This window comes from Sylvia atricapilla, chromosome 2, assembly GCF_009819655.1.
Source record: "Sylvia atricapilla isolate bSylAtr1 chromosome 2, bSylAtr1.pri, whole genome shotgun sequence".
Taxonomy (NCBI): Eukaryota; Metazoa; Chordata; class Aves; order Passeriformes; family Sylviidae; genus Sylvia; species Sylvia atricapilla.
This window is the reverse complement of record NC_089141.1, coordinates 577,540-600,387: the sequence shown is the minus strand read 5'-3', so window position 1 is coordinate 600,387 and position 22,848 is coordinate 577,540. Positions and strand designations below refer to the sequence as shown.

Here is a 22,848-nt window from a genome sequence, read left to right as displayed (position 1 = left end):
CAGGCTTTCCCACACTCCAGCTTGTTCCTACTCCCCTTCAGTGTGGGGCATCTCTGACAAAGGCATGGATCTACATTCCCCATAGTTCTCATCAGGCAGCAAACAAGAGCTCCTTTCCTGCAGCTTTCCCTTCTCCAGGCTGATCAGGGCCAGCTTCTGCAGCCTCTGCTCTCACACCCTGTGCTCCAGCCGACACAGTGACCAGCTCTGGCCTTGCTCTGGTGGGTACTGGGAGCACAAACTGGACACAGGGCTCCAGTGACAGGTAAAGGATTCCTTTCCTCAGTGTGCTCAGCAGAGCCCAGGATGAGGTCTCCTTTCCTTGCTGTGAGGACAAACTGCTGACACTGCTCCACTTGGTGCTCCCCAGGGCTATGTACCTGTGCCTGCCAGCCCCTGAACAACGGCCTGTGCTGTCAAATGGACTTATCTCAGCCCAGATGTCAGACTTACAAATCACAGAAGTGTTTGGGCTGGAAAAGACCTTTAAGAGCACCAAGCCGACCTGTGGGCCTGAGAGATTTTTAGGCTTTTCCCAGGGAAAAGTTTCTCGAGAAAGCTTTTTCTCAAAACAATCCTGGTAAACAACTATGCTTTCTCAAAATAATCTCTGTCCAGCTGGTGTTTTCTGTTTCTCTGGTTTAACTAATGGCATTAGAGAGGTGTCATTCCTATTCACCAATCACGTTAAGTCTGTATTGGAACACCTCATAAAAGGTAGCAAGGATTTAGAAAATAAAGCCTTGTTTTTCTATACTCTTCACCTTCTGAATTATTTGGATCTTTCATGTCCTACAGCAGCATCTACCCATCAAGCTAAGACTGCCAAGCTGAGCACTGAACTAAGTGCTACATCCAAGTGCTGTGACCTGCTCCACAACCCTCCCTGGCCCTGAGGTCAGACTGACAGGCTTGTAGCCCCCCGATCCTCCTTCCAGCCTTCTTGGAGCTGGACATCACATTTCCTACCTCCCAGTAAACAGAGCTACAGCTGCTGCTAAATCATTCAAAGTGGGGAGCACTTCTGACAGCTTTGTCAGTAGTGCTGGGAGGATGCCATCCAGCCCCATAGCTCTGTGTGTGCCCAAGTGGCACAGCAGGTCACTGACCATTTATCCTTGGATTATGGGGGCTTCAGCCTGCTCCCCACCCCTGTCTGCCAAGATCAGAGGCCTGGGTACCTGCAGAACAACTAGCCTTAACATTAAACACTGAGGTACAAAAATCATCATGTACATCACCCTTTGTCACTGTCTCACCCCACATTCAATAAAGGATGGGGATTTTCCTTAGCCCGACTTTCGTTGCTCATGTATTCGTAAAAATATTTTTTTCCTTTCTTTTACAGCAGTAGCCAGATGAAGTTCCAGTTGGACTTTGGCTCTTCTAATTTTCCCCCTGCAAACATCACACCCTTGGAGTCCTCCTGAGTTGCCTGTCCCTTCTCCCAAAGCTCAGTCTGCAACTGTGCTCATTTGTGCTGCCTTCAATATGGAAGGGTTAAAAACAACTTCCATCATATCCTCCTTGGACACTTGCTGATTGCTGCTTGCATCTTTTCTTCTCTTCAGACAAGAGGAAAATCAGAGGCCATCTCAACATGCATTGTTTAAAACCCTCCTCACAAACCAGCAAGGCTTTTGGAAAAGAGCCCTCCACCTTACTTCATCAGACAGAGCCTGCCTCTGGTTTATCCCTGCTCCTCAGGGAAAATTCAGCGACTAGAGGAGTCAAATAATGAATATAACCTGCTCTTCCATGCCTTTCACAGGATTTACACCAGGCAGCACAGGAAAGCTGCAACAGCCAGCCAGAATCTACATATTAATTACAAGACTGCACAGCACCCATGCTGAAATGACAGCCAACCCAGCTGGCCAGGGGAAGCAGTGGAGATATAAATGAAGAATTAGCATATTTCTGTGCCTGTATTTACAGACTTGTGCAGTGCTGTATCAGTACTTCATTGCTTTGCTGTGCAGTAACTTCATTTTCCATAGGAATATATATTTTCTGCTGTATCTCCCAATACGACACTGCACTTCTCAGACTCCACCTCTCCATTCATTATCCAGGCAAACTTGACTCAGAGAGCCAATTAACTGCCAACTTCTGCATTCCACAATTACCATTCAACTTGATGTTCAGACATATTAATATTAACATATTTGGTTAACCAAAACATGATCACATTCAAGCCACACATCCAAGAACTACACCGTATTTTACCTACTCAAAGCCAGGAGTGGGAAGGAAGATTTCTGAACTGCTCAGTTCAGATGAATGAAGCCACTGAAGCCAAGAGGACACAGGTTGCTTACCTTTATCTTACTTCATCCAGTATAAACACAGTGCAGTTTAAAAAATCAACAAAACACCCCCAATTAACTCTGACAGATACCACCAGAAATGCTGACTGGTTTTGACGAGCCAAAGCTATCGACATTAAAGGTGTGCCACACTGAGAAGCAAGGTCTGTGAAACTCCTAACCTAACCAAGGAGTTTTAAGCACAAACCTCCTGACTTGGAATAACCTAAAACAAACAAAACCACCACCACAAAACCAACTATCTAGGGAGCTTCAGTCATTTTGGGGAGGACAAGGCAAATGAAAAAATAGTGTTCTATTACCATCTTTGTCTTTGGTAGAACATTACTTTTACTTAGGAAGAATAAAACAAAAGTTCAAGTCACAGAGAACTGAGCATCACTTCCACTTTAATGGAGAAAGGGACACAGCAGAATCAGAGAGACTGCCCACTGTATTTGGTGCTATGAGTGTACATGGTCCACATCTACCAAAAACTTCTGTACAAGCAGAGTTTCTGAACTGCTTTCAATAAACACTCTTTTGGGTTCTGGGGAGTTTCTCTTTCAGCTTTTCTGTGAGATTAGTAAGTAGTTCCTGAGATTCTAAGCCTTCAGTAACAGTCACAAACATGCAGCCTTCCCTGTCCCCCATGCTGTACTGCCTACACTGGAACCAGCAGCCACTACAAACTGGCCAGGGACACTGAGCCGTGTGTGACGTCCTTCTAGAGCAAGGAACAAGCCCTTCAATCCCCAGGAAAGCCACTTCTGCCTTAGGCAGACCACTCCTTCACTTGCTGTATGCTGTCTTTTCACACACCACCTGCTCCGGGGAGAACGGAGGTCTGCAGGAAGAGAAGGGAGGCTGTACTTTGCACTGTGTAAAAAGGGAGGCTGTACTTTGCACTACATAGTGCTGTAAATCTCAAACAACTTCAGAAGGACAGCTAAATATTAACTTCACATTTCCAATTACCTGGAAAGTTTTAGTGTTATCTGCCAATATTGAACAACTGCGGTCATACAATGAAATATCAAACAAACTCATTTTGGCAGGAGCAGCAAATCTCAGCTGTCCATAAAAGAAATCTGATGAGGCACCAGTTACATTACAAAGTTACGGGATGCCTGCTGCCCCCTGCATTGCTGACACTGCTGGAGTTTTTTAGCTCTTAAGGGCAGCTCGCTGCAGGTCATTCCACAAAGTTAACCCTTTTTGTCCAGGAACTGCATCACAACAGGAAGCCTAGGGAACGCTGTTTAACAGCTGCTCAGTTTACTCAGTGTTACATTTTCAGTGTGTCTCACACTGCCACCCAGCTCTGTGCTGTATGGGATTGGGTTTACTGCCTACTGATTGAAATAACTGAAAAGAGGCAGCCAGGTCTTTATTTAACACAGTCTCTAACAGATCTAACTTACATTAGGAAGTAACAATGCGATCCGATTCTGAAGTAAGGTTTTAGCAGTCAAATTGATTTACAGGAAAACTTGGTTCAGACTTTACTTGGACATTTTAATCTAAATAGAAGACTTCCAACTACTTCTACTTTTCTTCAGGGCTAGCAGCTATAGTATACTAGCTGCTGCCTGCCCATGCACACTGTGAAGCTCATTTAGACTGAAAGGGACTTCTGGAGGTGATCCAATCCCATCCCCAGCTGAAAGCAGGGCTTTGAAGGCAGATCAAATTGCACAGGGGTCATACCATAGTCAGGTTCTGAATATTTTCAGGGACAGAGATTCCACAACCTGTTTCAGAGCTTCATTCTCTGTGTGGGAAAATGCTATCCCACTGTAGCGATTTCCCTTGTTGCAGCTTGTGTCTGCTGCCTCTTATCCTTCCCCTGTGCACAGCTGAGGAGGGTCTGTCTGCGTTTGCCCTCTCACTGCCCATTAAACACTGTCAGCAGAAATTCGGATGCCCCACTTCAGACCCTGCTCAAAGCTGAACAGACTCACTTCTCAGCCCTCTCCATGCATCACGTGGTGACTCCCCACCTCAGTGGCCTTCCACAGCCCCCTCAGCACCAGCCTCATGTTTGGGAGCACAAAACCCTGCACGGTGCTCTTGATGCAATATCACAAGCCCCAAACAGCAGAGGTCCAAATGGCTTTTTTCAGCTGGCTGACCGTGCCCAGTCTTCCCCTCCAGCACCACTAAGGCACACACTGTCCCACAAGGACCCCCACGTTCTTGCCTGTAAAGCTGTCACCAGTCTGCACCACATCTCTGCTGCTGCCTGGCCTCATCCCCTGCCCAGAGAGACTTGGCTGGGTGCCTGCTTTGGAATTTCACAAGGGTTCTGACCTGTGGCCAGTCTCCAGCAGATGAATTGACCCTCAGAGTCACCCACAGTAGCCACAAACTTGCTTTAAGTGCCTTACAACCTGGAAGAGAGGTCAGGATGCAGACAAACTGCCCCTGCACTGGTGCCACCAGTGACAAGCCTCCAGCGGACTCCACACAGCTGATCAGGACCTTCTGAGTTCAGCAGGACATGTAAATCTTCACTGACCTAATAATCTACCTCCTAAAATATATGTCACCAATTTGGTTACAAGGAAATACCAGGAAACCCTTGTAAAAGCCCCTTAAGGTTAATAACACTCCTGTTCTTCCTCTGTCCAGTATCTGGTCTCAGGTACTCAGAGCAATCAGTTCAGGACCTCTTCTCACAGCAGTCCCAGGTTGTGGAGACACCCCCATAAGTGCTCTTCCTCACCTCAGATTTCACCTAACTGAAGCCACATCAATTTATTATACCTAAGACATGTCCCTCGAGACTCAGAACACACAGCTGTAAATTCATCACAAAAAGGACTTTCACTAACAGTTCCATAGAGTCACATAGTCCTCACCACTTTCTGTAGGTAGAACACTGCAGAATCACCTAAAGATTTTCCATGAAGCTTATACAAATCTGTTTCTCCACAGAAGATTACACTCTGATTTATCAGGAGGTAGTGCAAGTTATTAAAGTTTCAGGTGGCAACACTGGTACATCGATTGTGATGATCTGGTTATAGTAAAAAACATTACTGTTTTAGAGCTGTTGAATTTAACAGTGTGTTATACATATAAAATCATAGAATAGTTTGGGTTGGAAGGGACCATAAAGACAGGAACTAGACCATATAAGCTACATGCAGAAGCCTGAGCTAACTCTGATACCTCAAATAGAACTCAGTATTCTTCTCCCCATACACTCTACCCTGGATAAATGGCTACATTACACCTGCAGTTACCAGAGGTAGATTATTTCACACTACCTCAGCTACCACTAACACATTGAAACATCCAACAGGATGCTTTAAATTTCCCAGAAAGGGATTAATAGTACAGGCACAACCATTAATTTCTCATAGTTGATTACTTTAGAACTGTAGTGTCTTTTTAAATGAGACAGGGCCTTAATGAAGTCATAATAAGATGACTTCTGTTTCAAGGAAGTTTCTCTGCTGAAATGGACAGTGCATTGAAGTGTTCAAAACAAAGGAACAGCAGCACCGGTGAAGGGCTGAGAAGTGGGTCTTCAGAATGCAATTATCGACCTTTAAAAATATAGCCAAAAATTATATTAAGCTTAACATCTCTTGACTTCTCTTCTCCAACCATTAGCAACCAACCTTAGAAGAGTGGCTATTCATTTGGCAAGGGCCAACAGATGATGTGGAGAAATTAAAGGAATTTGGGAAAAGAAACTACTCCCAAGTTATATCCTCAGAAGTCTTGCTCCCTAAGTTAATCTGCTGCTATGAAGAATTTCTTGGTATTTGATGTGATTTAACTTACACTTGACTCAAGTTACTATTTTTCTACCAAATTATATACACTGAAAAGAAATTACACTACCCATCTTGAGCATGATGTCAACTTGTAGATATTCTTTCTCCAGCATCCCTTCATCCAACAGACTAGTTTTGGTTATGCTTGTTCCAGCAGTAACTAGTTTTCAGCTTACACCCCATGCAGCATGGGTGGGATTTCAAGTTAAAAAAGCAACAGAAGTGGGCAAAGAATGCCTACACAACACAGGAGTGAGAAAAAGTTAAACCCAACACTAATCTTGATCTTCTGACTCAGGGGCTAATAAAAATAACCAATCCAAAAGCAACAAATTCATCAAGCTAGCTCAAAACTCGTTGGTTTTTTCCACTCAAATGTACACTATCAGCTGTGGAGACCTGCTTGAGTAGTGTTCATTCACCTTTAGCAGGAGATGGCCATTGAATGACTCCAAATGTGCACATGCCACTGCATTACACTGACAGCACCAGCACCTGCCTCGTGTTCAAAACAACAGCCACTCCTGGAAAACATTCTGCTCTGTACAAACTAATCCCAGGACTGGCTTAACAGCTACAATGGAATCCAAACCCTGACTGATGGAAAAGGAGAAAACAATGAATCCCTGCAGGCATCTAATATTATCTTAAATGCCAGATAATGAAAATCTGATGTGGGAAGGGGTCAGGGAAGTGCAATGGGCAAGAGCTGCCTACTGCTGCAGATAATCTCAGCACCCTGCCAACTCAAGAGTTACACACAAACTAAGATGGATGCTATTTTACACTATTCAAAAATTAAAATTGCTTTTACGCCTGTACACTACTTGAAAAACAACTGAAAAGACACAAAAATACTGAACCAAAGAATGCAGCTATGATAAAAGAGAAGCTTGTTACTGCTTTTCATTACCAGGAATAAAGAATACTAATGACTCCTTTAGTAAGAAATTTTGATCAACTTATTTCATGCCTAATCAAAAACTCATCATCTCCATCCTCTCAAAAATACATAACTGCATTTCCTATGAACTCTGAGGCACTGAATACAACTGCCCTTCAGATAAATACTGCTCAAGAATCACGTTTTAGACAGGGTAACCCTACCAAAAATAAACCATGGAAGAGTTTTGGTTCAAGATAACTTTATAAAGACCACACATACCTCCACCTCTGACAACCACAAAGCCGAGAACACATGGCATAACAAAGTAACAATAATTAATTGCAATTATGCCTATTTTTCACTTAACAAATCTGCCCACTGACTTCCAACCATCAGTTGCCTTAGCAAATTCCTGCCAGAAACTTCTGCATAACAATGCACACACCAATCAAAACAGAAGTCATCAGGGTGAAAAACCCAACCAAGCAGGGAAGTTCCAATAGCCCTCACTCAACACAACACATTCGTTCAAAGCTGGAAACAAGAAGCACAAACCCAAGCAGTGCTTGAGCAAAGTCATCTGTCCTCCCAGAGCCAGTGAGAGGTCGGGTTTGGGGCCTCCAGAGCAGGCAGACAGCACACACAGTCTCAGCACTCTCACTTCTGGGCACACACATCCAAGCAGCCTGCAGCTGTGCCTTCTGACAAAGAGCTGTTTGCACAAAGCTGAATCCAGCCCAGAGCAGCAGGGCAGGCCACAGCAACAGGCAGTGCAACACCAGAGGCAAGGATCACTGCTCTGCCACAGAGAACCGAACCAGCACTAGCAAAGGACAACATTTACCAGCAGCACTGCAGGGAGCTGGCACTCAGCCAGCTTATCTTCTGTGGACCAGTTATATTTTTATCTTACCTTAATTTCATTCACTCTAGATTTGGTCTCTACCAATTAAAACTCAAACTTTTGATTTCAGAGTTTCCAACTCATTTTTCCTTTGAGCCCACAAATGCTCCCCTCAGTAGCCCCACACACTCCCAACTCCTTTTCCTTTCTCACATCAGATGCAGTTTACATCACACTGTGCCCACCCTAAAAGCTCTGCTACCAGCACCTGCAGGGTAATCAACTGGTGCTCTGTAAAGGTTGCATATTTTTGCTTCTCCTGCTACAGAACAGTCTTTTGTTTCTCAGTATCACCCTGTCAGCAATACCACATAAAAGGGATCGGGAAGAAACAACCTCGATTTGACCATGCTTGGAAACAGGACACTTGACTCTCCAATCTCACAAAAAGTAATCCTGCTAGAGCTACCTTTTGTTCACTATCGAACAGTATTCATATTCCAGGACATAAAATTAAGTTGTTTGAGAAGGCAAGAGAGAAACACTGTTTAAACCAAGTAACTGCTCAACTTTGATGCAGCACCAGTGGCTAAACAACCATCACAATTCTTTCAGGATACTCCAAGTGTTCAGAACCTAACTCAAATAACCTTGTACCTCATTTCCATATATATGGGAGTTTTGCACACCAAAGGCATCCCAGGGTAACAGTAACATTGAAAATGACAGACTTACCACAAGGAAACAGCTAAGAAAGCTTTCAGAAGATCACACCTCGTATTCCAAGGACTTATCCTCAAGTCCAGGCTGGACAAACTTCAGGCAACTTTTCAATAATCTGTTGTTAATTATCAAACAATGCAGATTTAAACTCTCCTATCTGTCCTTACCAGTGCAGCTGCTGTGTTTCTTCACACAGCAGTTTCATCCACTGCCCAGCCATGGTTACACCACTATTCCATTCCAACTTTTCCAACACCTTCTGTAACATTCCTATTGCCTCTTTCACTGCTATCATATTGCCTCACCAAACACCTGTTCAAATGAGCTTTCCATGCCATTGTCAAAAAATGAATGCATATTTAGACACAGATTTCTAAACTTTTAACGTAACATTGAACATACAATGAGGAAAAACCATTCTGTTGCCTTTCTGATCACTCTACTACACCTTCTCATTTTCAAGTTAGTAATCTGCTCTGCCTGACATTCTAATTCCCCATGACATAACCTGAAAAATTAGTAAAAACATTTCTAGTGGGATTGTCCTTGCCAGTAAGCACTTGGGAATTTTCTTTTTTTATTACTTTTGTATATGGTACACGGCACACTTACATTATCTACACCTTTGTAACCCAATCCTTCCAGCTCTACTACTAGGAGTTCTGTTCCAGACTCCTTTAAGAAAAAAGAAATCCCATTTGGATCTTAGAAGATATATGTGTACTTCTTTGTCTGGCCTTACTGGGAAGCTTAACTTAACCTGCAACTTAAATTGAAAACCAAAAATATTTCTTCAACAAAATACCTGAAAAATGCATCTTGTACATCTTCCCTTTCCATTCACCTCACTTTACTGTTCTGCTTATTTTTAGTTCATGCTCACAGTCCAAAAAAAAAAATCTTGCAAAAACCTTTTCACTGTGTGCAAACCAACAAGGTACTGGAATGATGAGGAATTCATTCTTTAGTAGCACACAGGTCCTCACTTACAGCACAGCTGAAAAACATCTGCTGCAATGGAAAATAAGTTAGTCTATGGATTAAAGGTTATGAGGATGCTTCTTATGGATGCCATACGTGTCCCCTAGTTGAAGGTTACACCCATGTGAGTTTAGTACAGCTGCACCAGGCACTGCCTCACTGGGAACTGGGAGAAACAGTACAGAATAAATGTATTCTTGTGCATATAACCTGACACCAGGAGTCTTGCATTTGTAAAAGAAGCTGCATTCACTAAAGCAGGTCTATTTTTACTCAAAAATGGATAAGTTGCTGTTATTTCAGATGCCTGATCTATTTTCTCTGTCCCCCTTCAGTTTTCTAGTGCGAGCGTTGAGAGGTTTTTGGCAATATTTCTCTGAGGAATTACAGCTCAAATAAATCATTGTTTCTAACTGCCAATCAAAACGACTGGATAAAAACTGATTTGGTTTTGTAGTGACTTTATTCCATTAGGGTTGGCGTTTTCTTGCAGTACCAGTTTCAAATCTTCCTTTTGCGAGCATTATCAGGACTGGCTGAGCAGAAGGACAAAAGGCAACCAAAAGTGATAAGTGGGTTTGGGCTCCATCAACGTGTAAATATGCTCAAAATCTATTTAAGAGCCCTCTTGAGAGCCACAGTAAAAACATTTTTCCTTCCGAGTCATATGTTACAGAAACAATGAAAACAACCGTGGGAAACTTCAAGGTGAAAAGAAAACAAAACCTTCAGATATCGACCAGAAAACTCTTCCCCTGCTGATTACTCCAAGTCCAAAAGTCCACAGCAGTTCAGTTTTCCCTTTTATCCAGAGATGACCCTCCAAAACTTGCTGCTTGAAGAACAAAATTACTTGAACACAACATTGCCGCTTCTGGCGGATGCTCTCAAGTGTTATCACTCATGTTCACTTATGCAAAAAAAAAAAGAAAAAATAAAATCTGGGAAGACTGACATCCGAATTACACTCCTCAGGACTAAAATGGTTGAGTCTCTGTAGGACACCAGGCACAGATGCTCTTAGCTTCATTGCTACTATTAACTTCACATTTGGATGTAAAAATAGCTCGTCAAGATGATGTCAAGTCTGCAACTTCACTTTTTTAATTGCAAAAGAGCAGAAATAACCTTGAACGAAGAAGGGAGAAAAGCGCTAGCGCAAAAAGTTTGCCAACCACACGAAAGCTGACTTTTCCAGCCTTAAAGTCCGAAACGTGACGCCTTCTCAATATTTACAAACTTGGTAACAATCATCTTTTTTGAGAGCTACATCATTGCCAGAGGGGGGAGACTATTCCATGCACGAGCACTATCCTAGAGCGCCTCGAATCCCTCCCTAAGAACGCCTTTCTCAGGCACTACACAAGTGTTTTACGGCGGCGTGCCTTGCTCCTTCCTGGGTATTTTTATCGCACGAACCTCCAGAGACCATCTCCTCTAACTTGTTCCTCCTTCATTAAAGAGGGAAGGGACACAGCGTCTCCGAGAATAAAACATCCTCGCCAACTATTCATTGCTGCATTGGGAATACAACGGCAGGACGAAGGTGTTCGATTCGCTCTTGTCCGAGCCTACTTTTATCTCCCCTCATCTTTCACCGCCGTAAAAAGAAATGAACTACGCACGCTACACCGCCTGCATTACAACACAGACAGATAAATAAACACATCGCTGCTGGGTTTGTTCCGCACAGGAAGGTGACGGGGCCGGGGAGGGCATTTTCCTGCGGGCCCACACCGCAGTGGCCCCGCTCGGGGCGATCCGCGGCCCCCTCAGCAGCCGGCACAAAAGCGGCACGGCTTTCCCCCGGCTGAGGGGAGCAAGGAGCCGAGCCCACACGGCCGCGGCAAGGCGCGGGCTGCCCCTGCCCTCAGGCGCAGCCGGGTGACACCGAGACCCCTGTGCCCTTCCTGCAGGATGGGGAAGGAGAACGGGGCAGCGCCCGCGAATTCCCGCACACAGGCGGAACGCCCCGGACGGGAGTGCCAGCGGATCACCGGGGAAGCCACGGAGAACAAAGTCCCCCCGCCAGCCCGGCCGGGCAGCCCCAGCCCCACGGCCGGGGAAACTCGGCCTCCCGGGACGGTCTGCCCGCGGGAAGGGCTCCGCAGGGCTCCTCGGTGAGGGCTCCGGTTGGGAGCCCGCCTCACACCCCCGTCCCCGGCCCGCCCCGCCGGCTGCCCCGCTCCCCACGGCCGGGCCCCGCCGCCCCTCCCGGCGCCACGCAAAGTTTCCCTCAACTCGGCCGCGTCCCCCGGCGCTGCCGGGGCTCGGCTTTCTCCCCTCCTCTTCCTCCACCCGCCCCCTCGCCCGTCCGCCAAGGAGAAAAGTTCCACTTACCGCAGCAGAAACGAGAGAAAACCAGCCCCAGCAGCCCCAGCCCCGGCCCGGGAGGCACGGCCGAACGCAGTAGCCGCCGCCGCCGCTGCCACCACCGGGGGGAGGCACCGCCGCCAGCCGTTAGGAAAAGTTCCCGGCGGGCGGGAGGAGGCGGCGAACGAGGGAAAACAGCAGCAGCAGCAGCAGCCTCCGCAGCGGCCCCAGCCCCTGCCATGCTCCGGGCTCGGCTCGCCGCCGCTACACCGCCCGGTCAGTCCCGCTGGCCGCGCCGCCGGCGCCTCCCCACACGGAGCCTGTGTCACTGAGCGGGGCGGGGCGCGCCGCTCCCGCCCTCTCCGAGCGGCCCGCACCACCCGCCGCACGGAGGGGGGACCGCGGCAAGGCGGCACGCGTGTGCCGGGCGCCTCCACCGCGACCCCCAGCAGCACCCCCCCGCCTCGGGGAGAGTCGCCTCGGCCCGGCCTTTCCCGTCCCGCTCCGTGGAACTCGCAGACGCGCCTCAGGCATCGGGGGGTTCCCGCTGGTATGAAGGGCGCCGCCGGGGGCTGGTGGGAGGGGGCGTCACGACGTTCTCCCCCGGAGGGCTGTTGGTACGTTCCGGCCCGCCCCTCGCGGCCCCGCCCGAGCGCGGTCCGGGGCTGCCCGGCCGGAGCGGGCACTCGCCGTGTGCTCCCGCCGCCGCCCCTCAGGGTCTGCTGCCGCCCCTCAGGGTCTGCTGCCGCCCCTCAGGGTCTGCTGGTGCTCCTCAGGGTCTGCTGCCGCCCCTCAGGATCCTACCGCCCCTCAGGGTCTGCTGCCGCCCCTCAGGGTCTGCTGCTGCCCCTCGGGGTCTCGCCGCCGCCCCTCAGGGTCTGCTGCCGCCCCTCAGGATCTGCCGCCCCTCAGGGTCTGCTGCCGCCCCTCAGGATCTGCCGCCCCTCAGGGTCTGCTGCCGCCCCTCAGGGTCTGCTGCTTCCCCTCAGGGTCTGCTGCCGGCCCTCAGGGTCTGCTGCTTCCCCTCAGGGTCTGCTGCCGGCCCTCAGGGTCTGCTGCTTCCCCTCAGGGTCTGCTGCTGCCCCTCAGGGTCTGCTGCTGCCCCTCAGGGTCTGCTGCCGCCCCTCAGGGTCTGCTGCTGCCCCTCAGGATCTGCTGCTGCCCCTCAGGGTCCCGCCGCCCTCAGGGTCTGCTGCTGCCCCTCAGGGTCTGCTGCCGCCCCTCAGGGTCTGCTGCCGCCCCTCAGGGTCCCGCCGCCCCTCAGGATCTGTCACCCCTCAGGGTCCCGCCGCCCCTCAGGGTCTGCTGCTTCCCCTCAGGGTCTGCTGCCGCCCCTCGGGGTCTGTCACCCCTCAGGGTCTGCTGCTGCCCCTCAGGGTCTGCTGCCTCCCCTCAGGGTCTGCTGCTGCCCCTCAGGGTCTGCTGCCGCCCCTCAGGGTCTGCTGCCGCCCCTCAGGGTCTGCTGGTGCTCCTCAGGGTCTGCTGGTGCTCCTCAGGGTCTGCTGCTGCCCCTCAGGGTCTGCTGCCGCCCCTCAGGGTCTGCTGCCGCCCCTCGGGGTCTGCTGCCGCCCGTCAGGGTCTGCTACTGCCCCTCAGGGTCTGCTACTGCCCCTCAGGATCTGCCGCCCCTCAGGATCTGCTGCTGCCCCTCAGAATCTGCCGCCCCTCAGGGTCTGTCACCCCTCAGGATCTGCTGCTGCCCCTCAGAATCTGCCGCCCCTCAGGATCTGCTGCTGCCCCTCAGGGTCCCGCCGCCCTCAGGGTCTGCTGCTGCCCCTCAGGATCTGCTGCCGCCCCTCAGGGTCCCGCCGCCCCTCAGAGTCCCGCCGCCCCTCAGGGTCCCGCCGCCCCTCAGGGTCCCGCCGGGCCGGGCCCGCCGGGGAAGCCACTGCCCCCGGGCTGGGCACCAGGCAGCAGCGCTCACCCCGGGCGGGGAGCGGCGGGGAAGCGGCCTCAGCCCGCTCTGCCGGGCACCGGGCACCGGGCACGGGCATTCCCGGCACCGGGAGCTCCGGCCGGGGCCGCTCCCGTACGGCCGCTGGGCTGGGACCCCGCTGGGCTGGGGCCGCGGGCGTGCGGCCCGTGCCTCGCGGCTTTTCCAACAATAAACTTTACCCACGCTGTCGCGGCGTCGCTGCCGCGGCCCGCGGTGTGTGCCGGCGTGAGGGGCCGCAGCGCATCCCCGCGGGCCTTGTGCCGCCGTGTGGGCAGCGCCCGGGAGCGCGGAGCGCCGCTCCCAGCCCGGGGTGCGAGGGTCTGACACCGTGTGGAGCGGAGCTACCGAGGAGCACCGAACAGGGCCCGGGGCCGCAGGCAGCGGGTCTGTCACGATGATGCCTGCGGGGACTGTGGGCTGGGGCACGGCACAGAGCTCTGCTCTGCCCCGCAGGGAGCGGTGCTGCCCCGGGGAGAACACCCCGGCTGTTGGCAGGGCACTGACCGCCCCGGGTGCACAGGGAATCTGTCCCTCTGCCCCTGGTCCCGGGAGTCCGGCTAAGGGCTGGAACTGGAGCAGGCTGTAACCAGGTCACGAAACTAAAGGTGACTTTTCTAATAAATCCAGTTTCCCTGCTGCGTCTCGGCGCTGATCGTCAGTTTTGTGGGAATAGTGTCGATGTAACCCCCAGATGAGGTTTTTTCAACAGCAAAATACAGAAACTTAAAAGAAGTGGCTTGAGAGCCTTGCCTCTTTACAGCCAAGGCGTGCTTTTTGACTTCAGATGCAGTATCCTTGCAAAACCTCGAGGAAAATCCTGAATAGCTGTAAATACCATACTTTGTGCTGAGACATCTGTGGCGAGCGGGTCTCACAGAAGCACCACATATTCCCCAAAACAGTGTAATATTTGCTGGTTTCTTTAGACAGTGCACCTGAAGAGTAGTTTCTCTCACAGATATGTCTGCCTAAGTTTATCAAATGCTCACAATAGTTGGTTCAGTGTTCAGGCACAGTTTGCCAATCAACTGGCCTCATTAATTGGTAACTGAGAAACAAAACAGAATTCAGGCGAAGAGTTTACTACAGGCAAATTGCTGGCTATGATGGGTGTTGGACATTGCTCAACGTTTTGCTGTGAAAACCAGCAGAACTGAAGGGACTCAAAGTTTCATGAGACACATGTAATTTTGCCAGTCTAATCCTCAGCTAGTGCAGAACTGTTCTCATTCCAATCAGCAGCAGGGATGTGCACAGGATCCTGTCCAAAGGCTCCTACACACGTTCATATGCAAACCTTTTTGTTTAAAAGAGAGTTTCTCCCTCTGCTGATACTTTTGATGCCTAGTGCTTTACTCTGCTGTTAGACTCTGCCTTTTGATTCCATGGTAACCAAAGTATTCCCCTATGCCAATAAACCTGGATAAATATAATACTGAATTAATCATTAGAGACCCATTTTTATTTATGATAAAATAATATCCCTTTTTACCCGGGAAAACTAATGAGCATAATTGTAGCAGAATAATTTATGCTGCTATGGCTTTGCTGATGTAACATCCCAGGTAGATGTTTTAATTGGGTGCAATTATTCCATTTCCCTGTATGGACGAGTCCTATATAGATAAATCCCGTTTTATAGTTAGCAGTCGAAACAAATTACATTTTGTAATTACATTTACACTGAGTTTAAGGCATTCTTAGGATGGGTAGGAAATCTAATGGGGCCATAGTGTAACTGAGAGTGCAACCTTAAAATCCTGTTTGTGACAAGTATATTCAAATTGCCATCTGCTATATTTTTATTCCTTCTCATTCCAAAACAACAAAAAGCATTAAGGCTGTTTGAAATAAAATCTTGTGAGGGTCTAGCACCAAATTATGTACATCGATTCATGCACTCTGAGGAAGCAAATGCAATTTGTCATATTTAAGCAGAACCGTGCCCAGTCTGTAGGTAACATCTTCCAGTGCCAGATTCAGCACTGTTGTAATCAGGCATCCTGGGGACTTCGTGGTGCAAAAGGAAATTTGACTTCATGATATCAAGTCTAAATTTGGCTCCCTGATGCTTAGAACGCTCCTGAAGGCATCATGCTTCAAACAATTAATCTTGCATAATATGGAATAAATGTGTGTAGGACACATTGGCTCAGTTCTCCTAAATCCGTTGTCACTGGCATATTTTTTCCATAAAAAGATGGTTTCCCACAGTTGGCAGCAATCCTATTCAAAAGCATCTTTGAGCTGTAGGAATACAAAAGACTGTACTTTATTTCCAATCCCTATTTCCCTCTCTTTCTGGCCATTGTCCACCCAGCTGCCCTTCCCCCCCGTGCAAAAAAACCTAAAAATCCCTTACCCTTAGTTCAGACCGAGGAGTTTGGCAAGTGTTTCCTTCTCAGTTCTTAACCCTTTTGGTAGTTTGAAAACCAAATCCTGACGCGGTGTGAAATTAACTTATATGCATAACATTTGAAGTGACGGCACAAATTCCCGCTGGAATGAAGGGCTATTCACTTCAGTGGGAATGGGCAGACAGATCTGCGGCAGAACAATGTGCTTTTCTCTTTTCTCAACACCCTCACCTCCATCCCAAGGGATGGGACAGGGCCTCCCTGGCAGGGCTGGCACACCATCACCCCTCATGACCCTTTAAATAAAACCACCCCAAACCAACCCCAAACAAAATCTGCCTCCCTGGCAGGGCTGGCACACCATCACCCCTCATGGCCCTTTAAAATAAAACCACCCCAAACCAACCCCAAACAAAATCTGCCTCCCTGGCAGGGCTGGCACACCATCACCCCTCATGGCCCTTTAAAATAAAACCACCCCAAACCAACCCCAAACAAAATCTGCCTCCCTGGCAGGGCTGGCACACCATCACCCCTCATGGCCCTTAAAAATAAAACCACCCCAAACCAACCCCAAACAAAATCTGCCTCCCTGGCAGGGCTGGCACACCATCACCCCTCATGACCCTTTAAATCAAGCCACCCCAAACCAACCCCAAACAAAATCTGCCTCCCTGGCAGGGCTGGCACACCATCACCCCTCATGACCCTTTAAATCAAGCCACCCCAAACCAACCCCAAACAAAATCTGCCTCCCTGGCAGGGCTGGCACACCATCACCCCTCATGACCCTTTAAATCAAGCCACCCCAAACCAACCCCAAACAAAATCTGCCTCCCTGGCAGGGCTGGCACACCATCACCCCTCATGACCCTTTAAATCAAGCCACCCCAAACCAACCCCAAACAAAATCTGCCTCCCTGGCAGGGCTTGCACACCATCACCCCTCATGACCCTTTAAAATAAAACCACCCCAAACCAACCCCAAACAAAATCTGCCTCCCTGGCAGGGCTGGCACACCATCACCCCTCATGACCCTTTAAATCAAGCCACCCCAAACCAACCCCAAACAAAATCTGCCTCCCTGGCAGGGCTTGCACACCATCACCCCTCGTGACCCTTTAAATCAAGCCACCCCAAACCAACCCCAAACAAAATCTGCCTCTTTTCTTGGTGTGCACCCAGCTGGGTGAGATACTCAGCCTGTTATCCCGTGGAGTTTCTGCGATTTGCTAACAGGTGGTTGTGTTTCTGCCCCATCCCTCCAGCTGAGGTCAGAGGGATTGTGTCTGGGTGTCCCTCAGCAATTCTGCTGCCCGGGGGCTGTGCTCTGTGCTCTGTGGACAAAGGTGCTGGTCCAAGTCTGGAACACACATTTCCTGGCCCAGCGGCGGGCTCCTTGCTCTGATCCCCCGTGGGATGAGGAAGGGCTCAGACAACACCCCGCAGCACACAGTTTCCATTACCACTGCTACAGTGTGGGTTTAATCCTGCTGGATGCACTGAGGAATTTTTTTTTGGGGAAGGATGCTCTATAACCGTGACTGTTACGCAGAAAGGATTAAAATTTGGAATATATTATAAAGCTGGATTATTCTCATGTTTCCCACTCTTTGCATACAGTATAATGAAAAACAATCTGTGTTGTCACCTCATAAAATATCCATCATAATATTTTGATTTAAATCATAAACAAGCTTGGCCAAGAATAACGTACATACAGTTGCATGGTATATGATATTTTTAAAATCTATTTGCCAATCCTATTAAAGATGACATACTTAAATCTTGTTTCAATCAAAGACTATCCCTTTGAGGAGAAACACAAGTTTCTGACTCCTCCTGCCTTGCAGAGCACAACTAGAAAATTGGTTCTCCTGCTCACAGAGTGGTCAAGCTCTCGATGTGTCTCAGGAAGGTTCCAGACCCCTGGCTTTTTGACACAACAGAGTAATGCAGTGAGTGACAAGAATCGCTCTCCAGCACCGTGTTTCATACCCATGATCAGCAGTACATGTCATCCAACCTGCACTGCAACTGTGCTTCCTGTGGTCTCAGCCGAGAGGTTTAAAACTCACAGCCAGCTCAGTAAATTCCTCGTACATTTCTGGCAGACAGAAAAAAAACCAGGTGAGGAAATGGTAGACTCCAGTTAGATCTGTCTCCACTTAGCTCATTGACAAAGAGAACAGAAACCTTCAGGATTCCTCTCAGAAGTACATTTGCAAGACAATGCTTCCCTGTTTTTCTTTCTGCTCTGCTTCCCTTGATTGTCCGTCTCTTGCTCTCCTTCTGTAGGCTTGTTCTCTTCCCTTTCTCTCTTCTTTTTTAAGTATTCATTCGTATTTTTATTGAAGCGTCATATTTTATACTGATAAATGCAAAACATCCTTGATTCATACACGTCTGTTTGGACAGATGCACAACTTGCATATTTTTTTGTCTGGCACTGGTCTCTCCAGTGCCAAACACTCCCCAGGCACACCTGCACAGCCTGCCCTGTGCCACGGAGAGATGGTGACCTGCTTCATCCACACCCTGGGGCACAGAGCTGGAGGAGAGTCCTGCTCCAGCCCTGCGGGATCACTGCTGTTCTCACAGAGGTTTATCTCACAACCAGACATAACCAAAATCAGGCTTCTTTTCTACAGCGTCAAAAGGAGGAAAGACGGCATCCATAAAAGAAACACGGATCTCAATGAGGTCAGAATTTTATAGTGCATACCTACACTTTGCAATGATATTTTCATTATGCCAATTCACTGACATGATCCCAGCCCCAGCAGGAGGTTAGTTCCTGATTCAAGGGAAAGGAAGAGAGTTTTAACATTCATTTTAATGCGAACATTTATTCATTTTTAGTATCTGTACTGTTACACTAGCTTCAGTTAATTATGGGAGTAGAAGCAGGTTTAGAATTCCCTGGAGGAGCTTGCTCTTTTCTTTTTCGACTAACTCTCTTCATCTTCACAACTGCTCCTCCCTTAGTCTTTTCATTTTCCTTGAGAGTACTTATTCTCACCCTTAGAGAATGAGCACATCTTGGCAAGGATTTAACTACTAAAAACGATGTAAACTTTGTTTTTCCTTCTTTCCCCTCATCTTTTCCTCTGTGGACTGACAGTGAAATGCAGCAGGTTTTGCACAGTGTGACGAGTGGAGTGCAGGACCCCAAAGGTTATTCCTGCCTGTGCCTCAGGGATACAGCTTGGAGATGGAGTGTCTGAAAGATGCACCAAGGTAAAGTCACAAGGTAACTGCAGCAACGTGCTCTATTCCTGCTGCTGGCATCCACGTTTGACGCTTGAAACCATCTGAACTTTGGTGAATTCAAAAAGCAGCATTAGATTGAGCCGTGGCTCAATGGTTCTGTAATAAAAGGTCACGTTGTTAGACCTGTAGGTTTCTGCTGTGTGAAGCCTGAACGTTGCATTTTCTGTTCTGCCTCTTTTCAGTATCTACAAAAATTGATATTAGCCTGAAACGAAGTGAAGGTTTCAGTCCCTGAATGATTTTTGAGCACATTTATCTCGCAGATCAAGTATTTTAAAACTCTGAGTGGCAAAGAGCAGTGCATGCTAATTTTAGGCAGCTTTTGCACTTTACTTTTACACTTTTACATATGTAATTGAATACTCTATTTTCTCTTCTACTTTCAGCCTGAAAAGGCTAGCCCAGAATGCACCTACACACTTTATGATCCTTTGAGGGGGGGAAAAAACCCCCAAAACCTGAAGGAACCATATTAAATCTTAAAATCAAGTCTCTGTGCACAAAGAGTGCTTCATTTCTACACATCTTTTTTAACAGACACTGTTACAGGCGGCCCAAAATCCTCAAAAACCTCTGCTTTGAGCTGAGATCTGTCCCAAGGTGTGTTTTTACACCAAGGGAAGCAGCACTGAGGCTGGAGTCTTCATCTGTGTGAATATCTTGCACCTCTTTAATTATTCCCATATAGAAGAGAAAGCTGCTTTGATGAAGAAGCAAAAAGCCTCATACCTGTAAGGGGAAATAAAGTGCCTTTATTGATAATAACTACACCTAAATTGCAATTATGTAACTGTTTTATGTAGAAATCACCTCCTGATCAAAATCATTATGTAACAAGCACAAAATCTGAGTAGATTAAGAGCACATCATAGTGGAATTTTTTTTTTATTTGGTCATCCAGGAAAAAAATGTGATTTGGATTGTGCCCCAAAAAAAAATTGCTCAATTTTTTTGGCTTTTATACGCGTTTCTGACCCCTTCAAATTATGTCCCTTTTGAAACAAAAGCATAATTTAAATGTGAAGTATCAGTGCTTCATTTCAGAAATATTTACTGTTTCCTTGTTGCAGTCCTCCAGAATGAGACATGCTGCAAGTTTCTGGAAGCTGTCCCAAATTCACAAATGTTTTCAGACTCTGCAGAGATGAGGTTTGGATTTGTAATATTTTAGCTGCTGGGGGTGGAGGGTGGGCTAAGGGTGCACCTACACCTGATTTTAGTGTTCCCAAGGCTGGAGGGTTTTCTCCCTTAATTTACAGCAATCCACTCAGAAAGGATTAAATGATCCAAATCCATCCCGTAACCGAAATACAAAAGCCCTCTTTTCAACTTATCAGTTTAAAGGGATATTCTGCATGAGGTGTGCAGTAACTGAAGCACCTGACATCCCTCTGAGGCCATCCTTTATCAGAGCTGATCCAGGAGGAACGGAGGCTTCACTGGGAGAACAAACTCCTCTGGAACATGAGGAATGATGAGAGGAGCCCACTTAAAAGAGGACTGACTCCAAGTGACACGTAGATGTAAACACCTTGAGAAACAGGCTGTAAAACATATTTCTCCTGCCCACCAACTCACACCTGCTAATGCCTCATAAAATTAGTGGCATCCTCAATATTACCCTTCAACAGCAAGTTTTAAGGCCCATTTAAATATTTAATTCTTTGTGTTCTGTCAGTTCCTTTACCTCCAAGCACATTCAGCAGCATGTCATATGGGATCAATTCCTCAACAGTGATTTTATTATAGTTTCTATCTAATGTCACTTTGGTATATCCACCCCGTTCCCACCCCTGAGCATATGGTGTCTCTTTTTTTAATACATCTGAATTAGAGAAGAGTATCAACATGAAATATGAATCTCTTGGCTTTTGATGCTTGCCAGTCATAGAGTTGTTTGCAAATGTTTTTAATATCAATTTCACTTCTGCATCACGAGCGTTTTGTTAACATCTGTCCCGCGGCAGATGATCGGTTTTATTTAGTGATTTATTGATGTATCTGTGTTTTGGTGTGAGAACACAGGAGTCACTGTTGGGCTTTAATCTGCAGGAGGGATGGAGCAGGACGAAATGCAGTCAGTCACGCCTCGCTCTTGAAAGGACCAACGCCAGGATTTCTTTGTTTTCTGCTCTAATCCTGGCTATAATGGGCCAAATTACAAAACCAAATTGAGCTCTTTGTTGCAATTCTCCCTCTCTCAGGCAGAGCAATGCTTTCTCTCCCACATGTCTATGTCATCTAGCAAGTGTTGAAGGACCTTTTTGCACCAGCTGCTATGCTGTTTCTCTTCTTGCTTCAGCTGAGCTCTCTGAGCAGTTTGATGAGCTGAAAGATGATACCAGCCCAAATCCTGTCCTTCAGATTTTCCTCTGGAAGGTACTCCATCATGGGACACCACAGTGGTGGCCATATTCACTTTTGGGGCAGTGGGAGCTGTCAGCCCTCTTATCATGGAATCATGGAATCACAGAATCATGGAATCACAGAAAGGTTTGGGTTGTAGAAAATTCCAGTCCCTCTGCCATGGGCAGTGATACCTAGAACCACAAATCTGAGAAAAGCCATTACCTCATGGCTTTGCAGGGCATGGAATTCTTGGGGGTTTTTTCCTCATAGTTTCCTTATTTCTTGTCTGTTTATGATAGTATGGTCACAAAAAATTGTTAATATTTGCAGTTCTGTTGTGTAAATGATTTCATGTGGTTCAGGAAGGGCAGCACCCAGTTCATGAACTGCATTTCCCTGGAAGATGACATGTTCCACTCCAGACTACTGCCACTAGCCTTGATTTAACTTACCCAGTTCAAACTGCAATTATTATTTTATGTTATATTTGCGGTGATTCTTTATTTTTTAATCAGTTATATTCTTCTCTGCTGGCAATCAATGGAATGAGACTCACACTGGGTAAAAAGGGAAACACAGAGGAGCAGCAGCTAGTCCTGGCCACTCTGAACCCCTGACACCCCAAATCTGATTCTTTTAAACATCTCAGCCAGGGATGGTTGCCATGAGCTGTACAATGGTGCAGTGCTTTTATTAGCATGGGGTTTAAATAACCTGCATAAACAGTTGTGGTTGTAGCAGTAACAGAGGGATTCTAGCAGATCTGGTTGGGGAGAGGTGCTGTTCAAGCATAAATGCCAACAGCCCCCAGAAACATGCAGATATTCAATGAAAAACCAAGCACAGTTTTTGTCAGGACAGAAAAGTTTCGTATTTTGATAGCACAAAATATAGAGCCAAATTGTCATCAAATTTCCAAGATTCTTGGCTGACTCTGATCTAAAACACTCAATCTGAAGCCTGACAGTAATTTTTAGCTGCATTGTTTGTTGGTTGTATCACTTCAGTTTCCCATGAGGCACCTCCATCAAGGTCATAAGTCCTCAGAAAGGCAAATGAATAAAAAAAGCTTCTCCAAAGTCAGA

The 22,848-nt window shown here is 47.5% G+C and overlaps 1 protein-coding gene across 2 annotated transcripts in view; it reads right to left on the bottom strand.

Moving 5' to 3' along the window:
• Positions 1 to 12,106, bottom strand: part of NECTIN3 (nectin cell adhesion molecule 3) — a 52,947-nt gene extending 40,841 nt beyond the window's left edge. For both annotated transcript variants that reach the window (XM_066340576.1, XM_066340575.1), the window contains exon 1: positions 11,875 to 12,106. In XM_066340576.1, coding sequence (XP_066196673.1) covers positions 11,875 to 12,088 — 214 coding nt within the window. In that variant the 5' untranslated portion in view covers positions 12,089 to 12,106. The remainder of the gene's footprint in view (positions 1 to 11,874) is intronic.
• Positions 12,107 to 22,848: the final 10,742 nt, after the last annotated feature.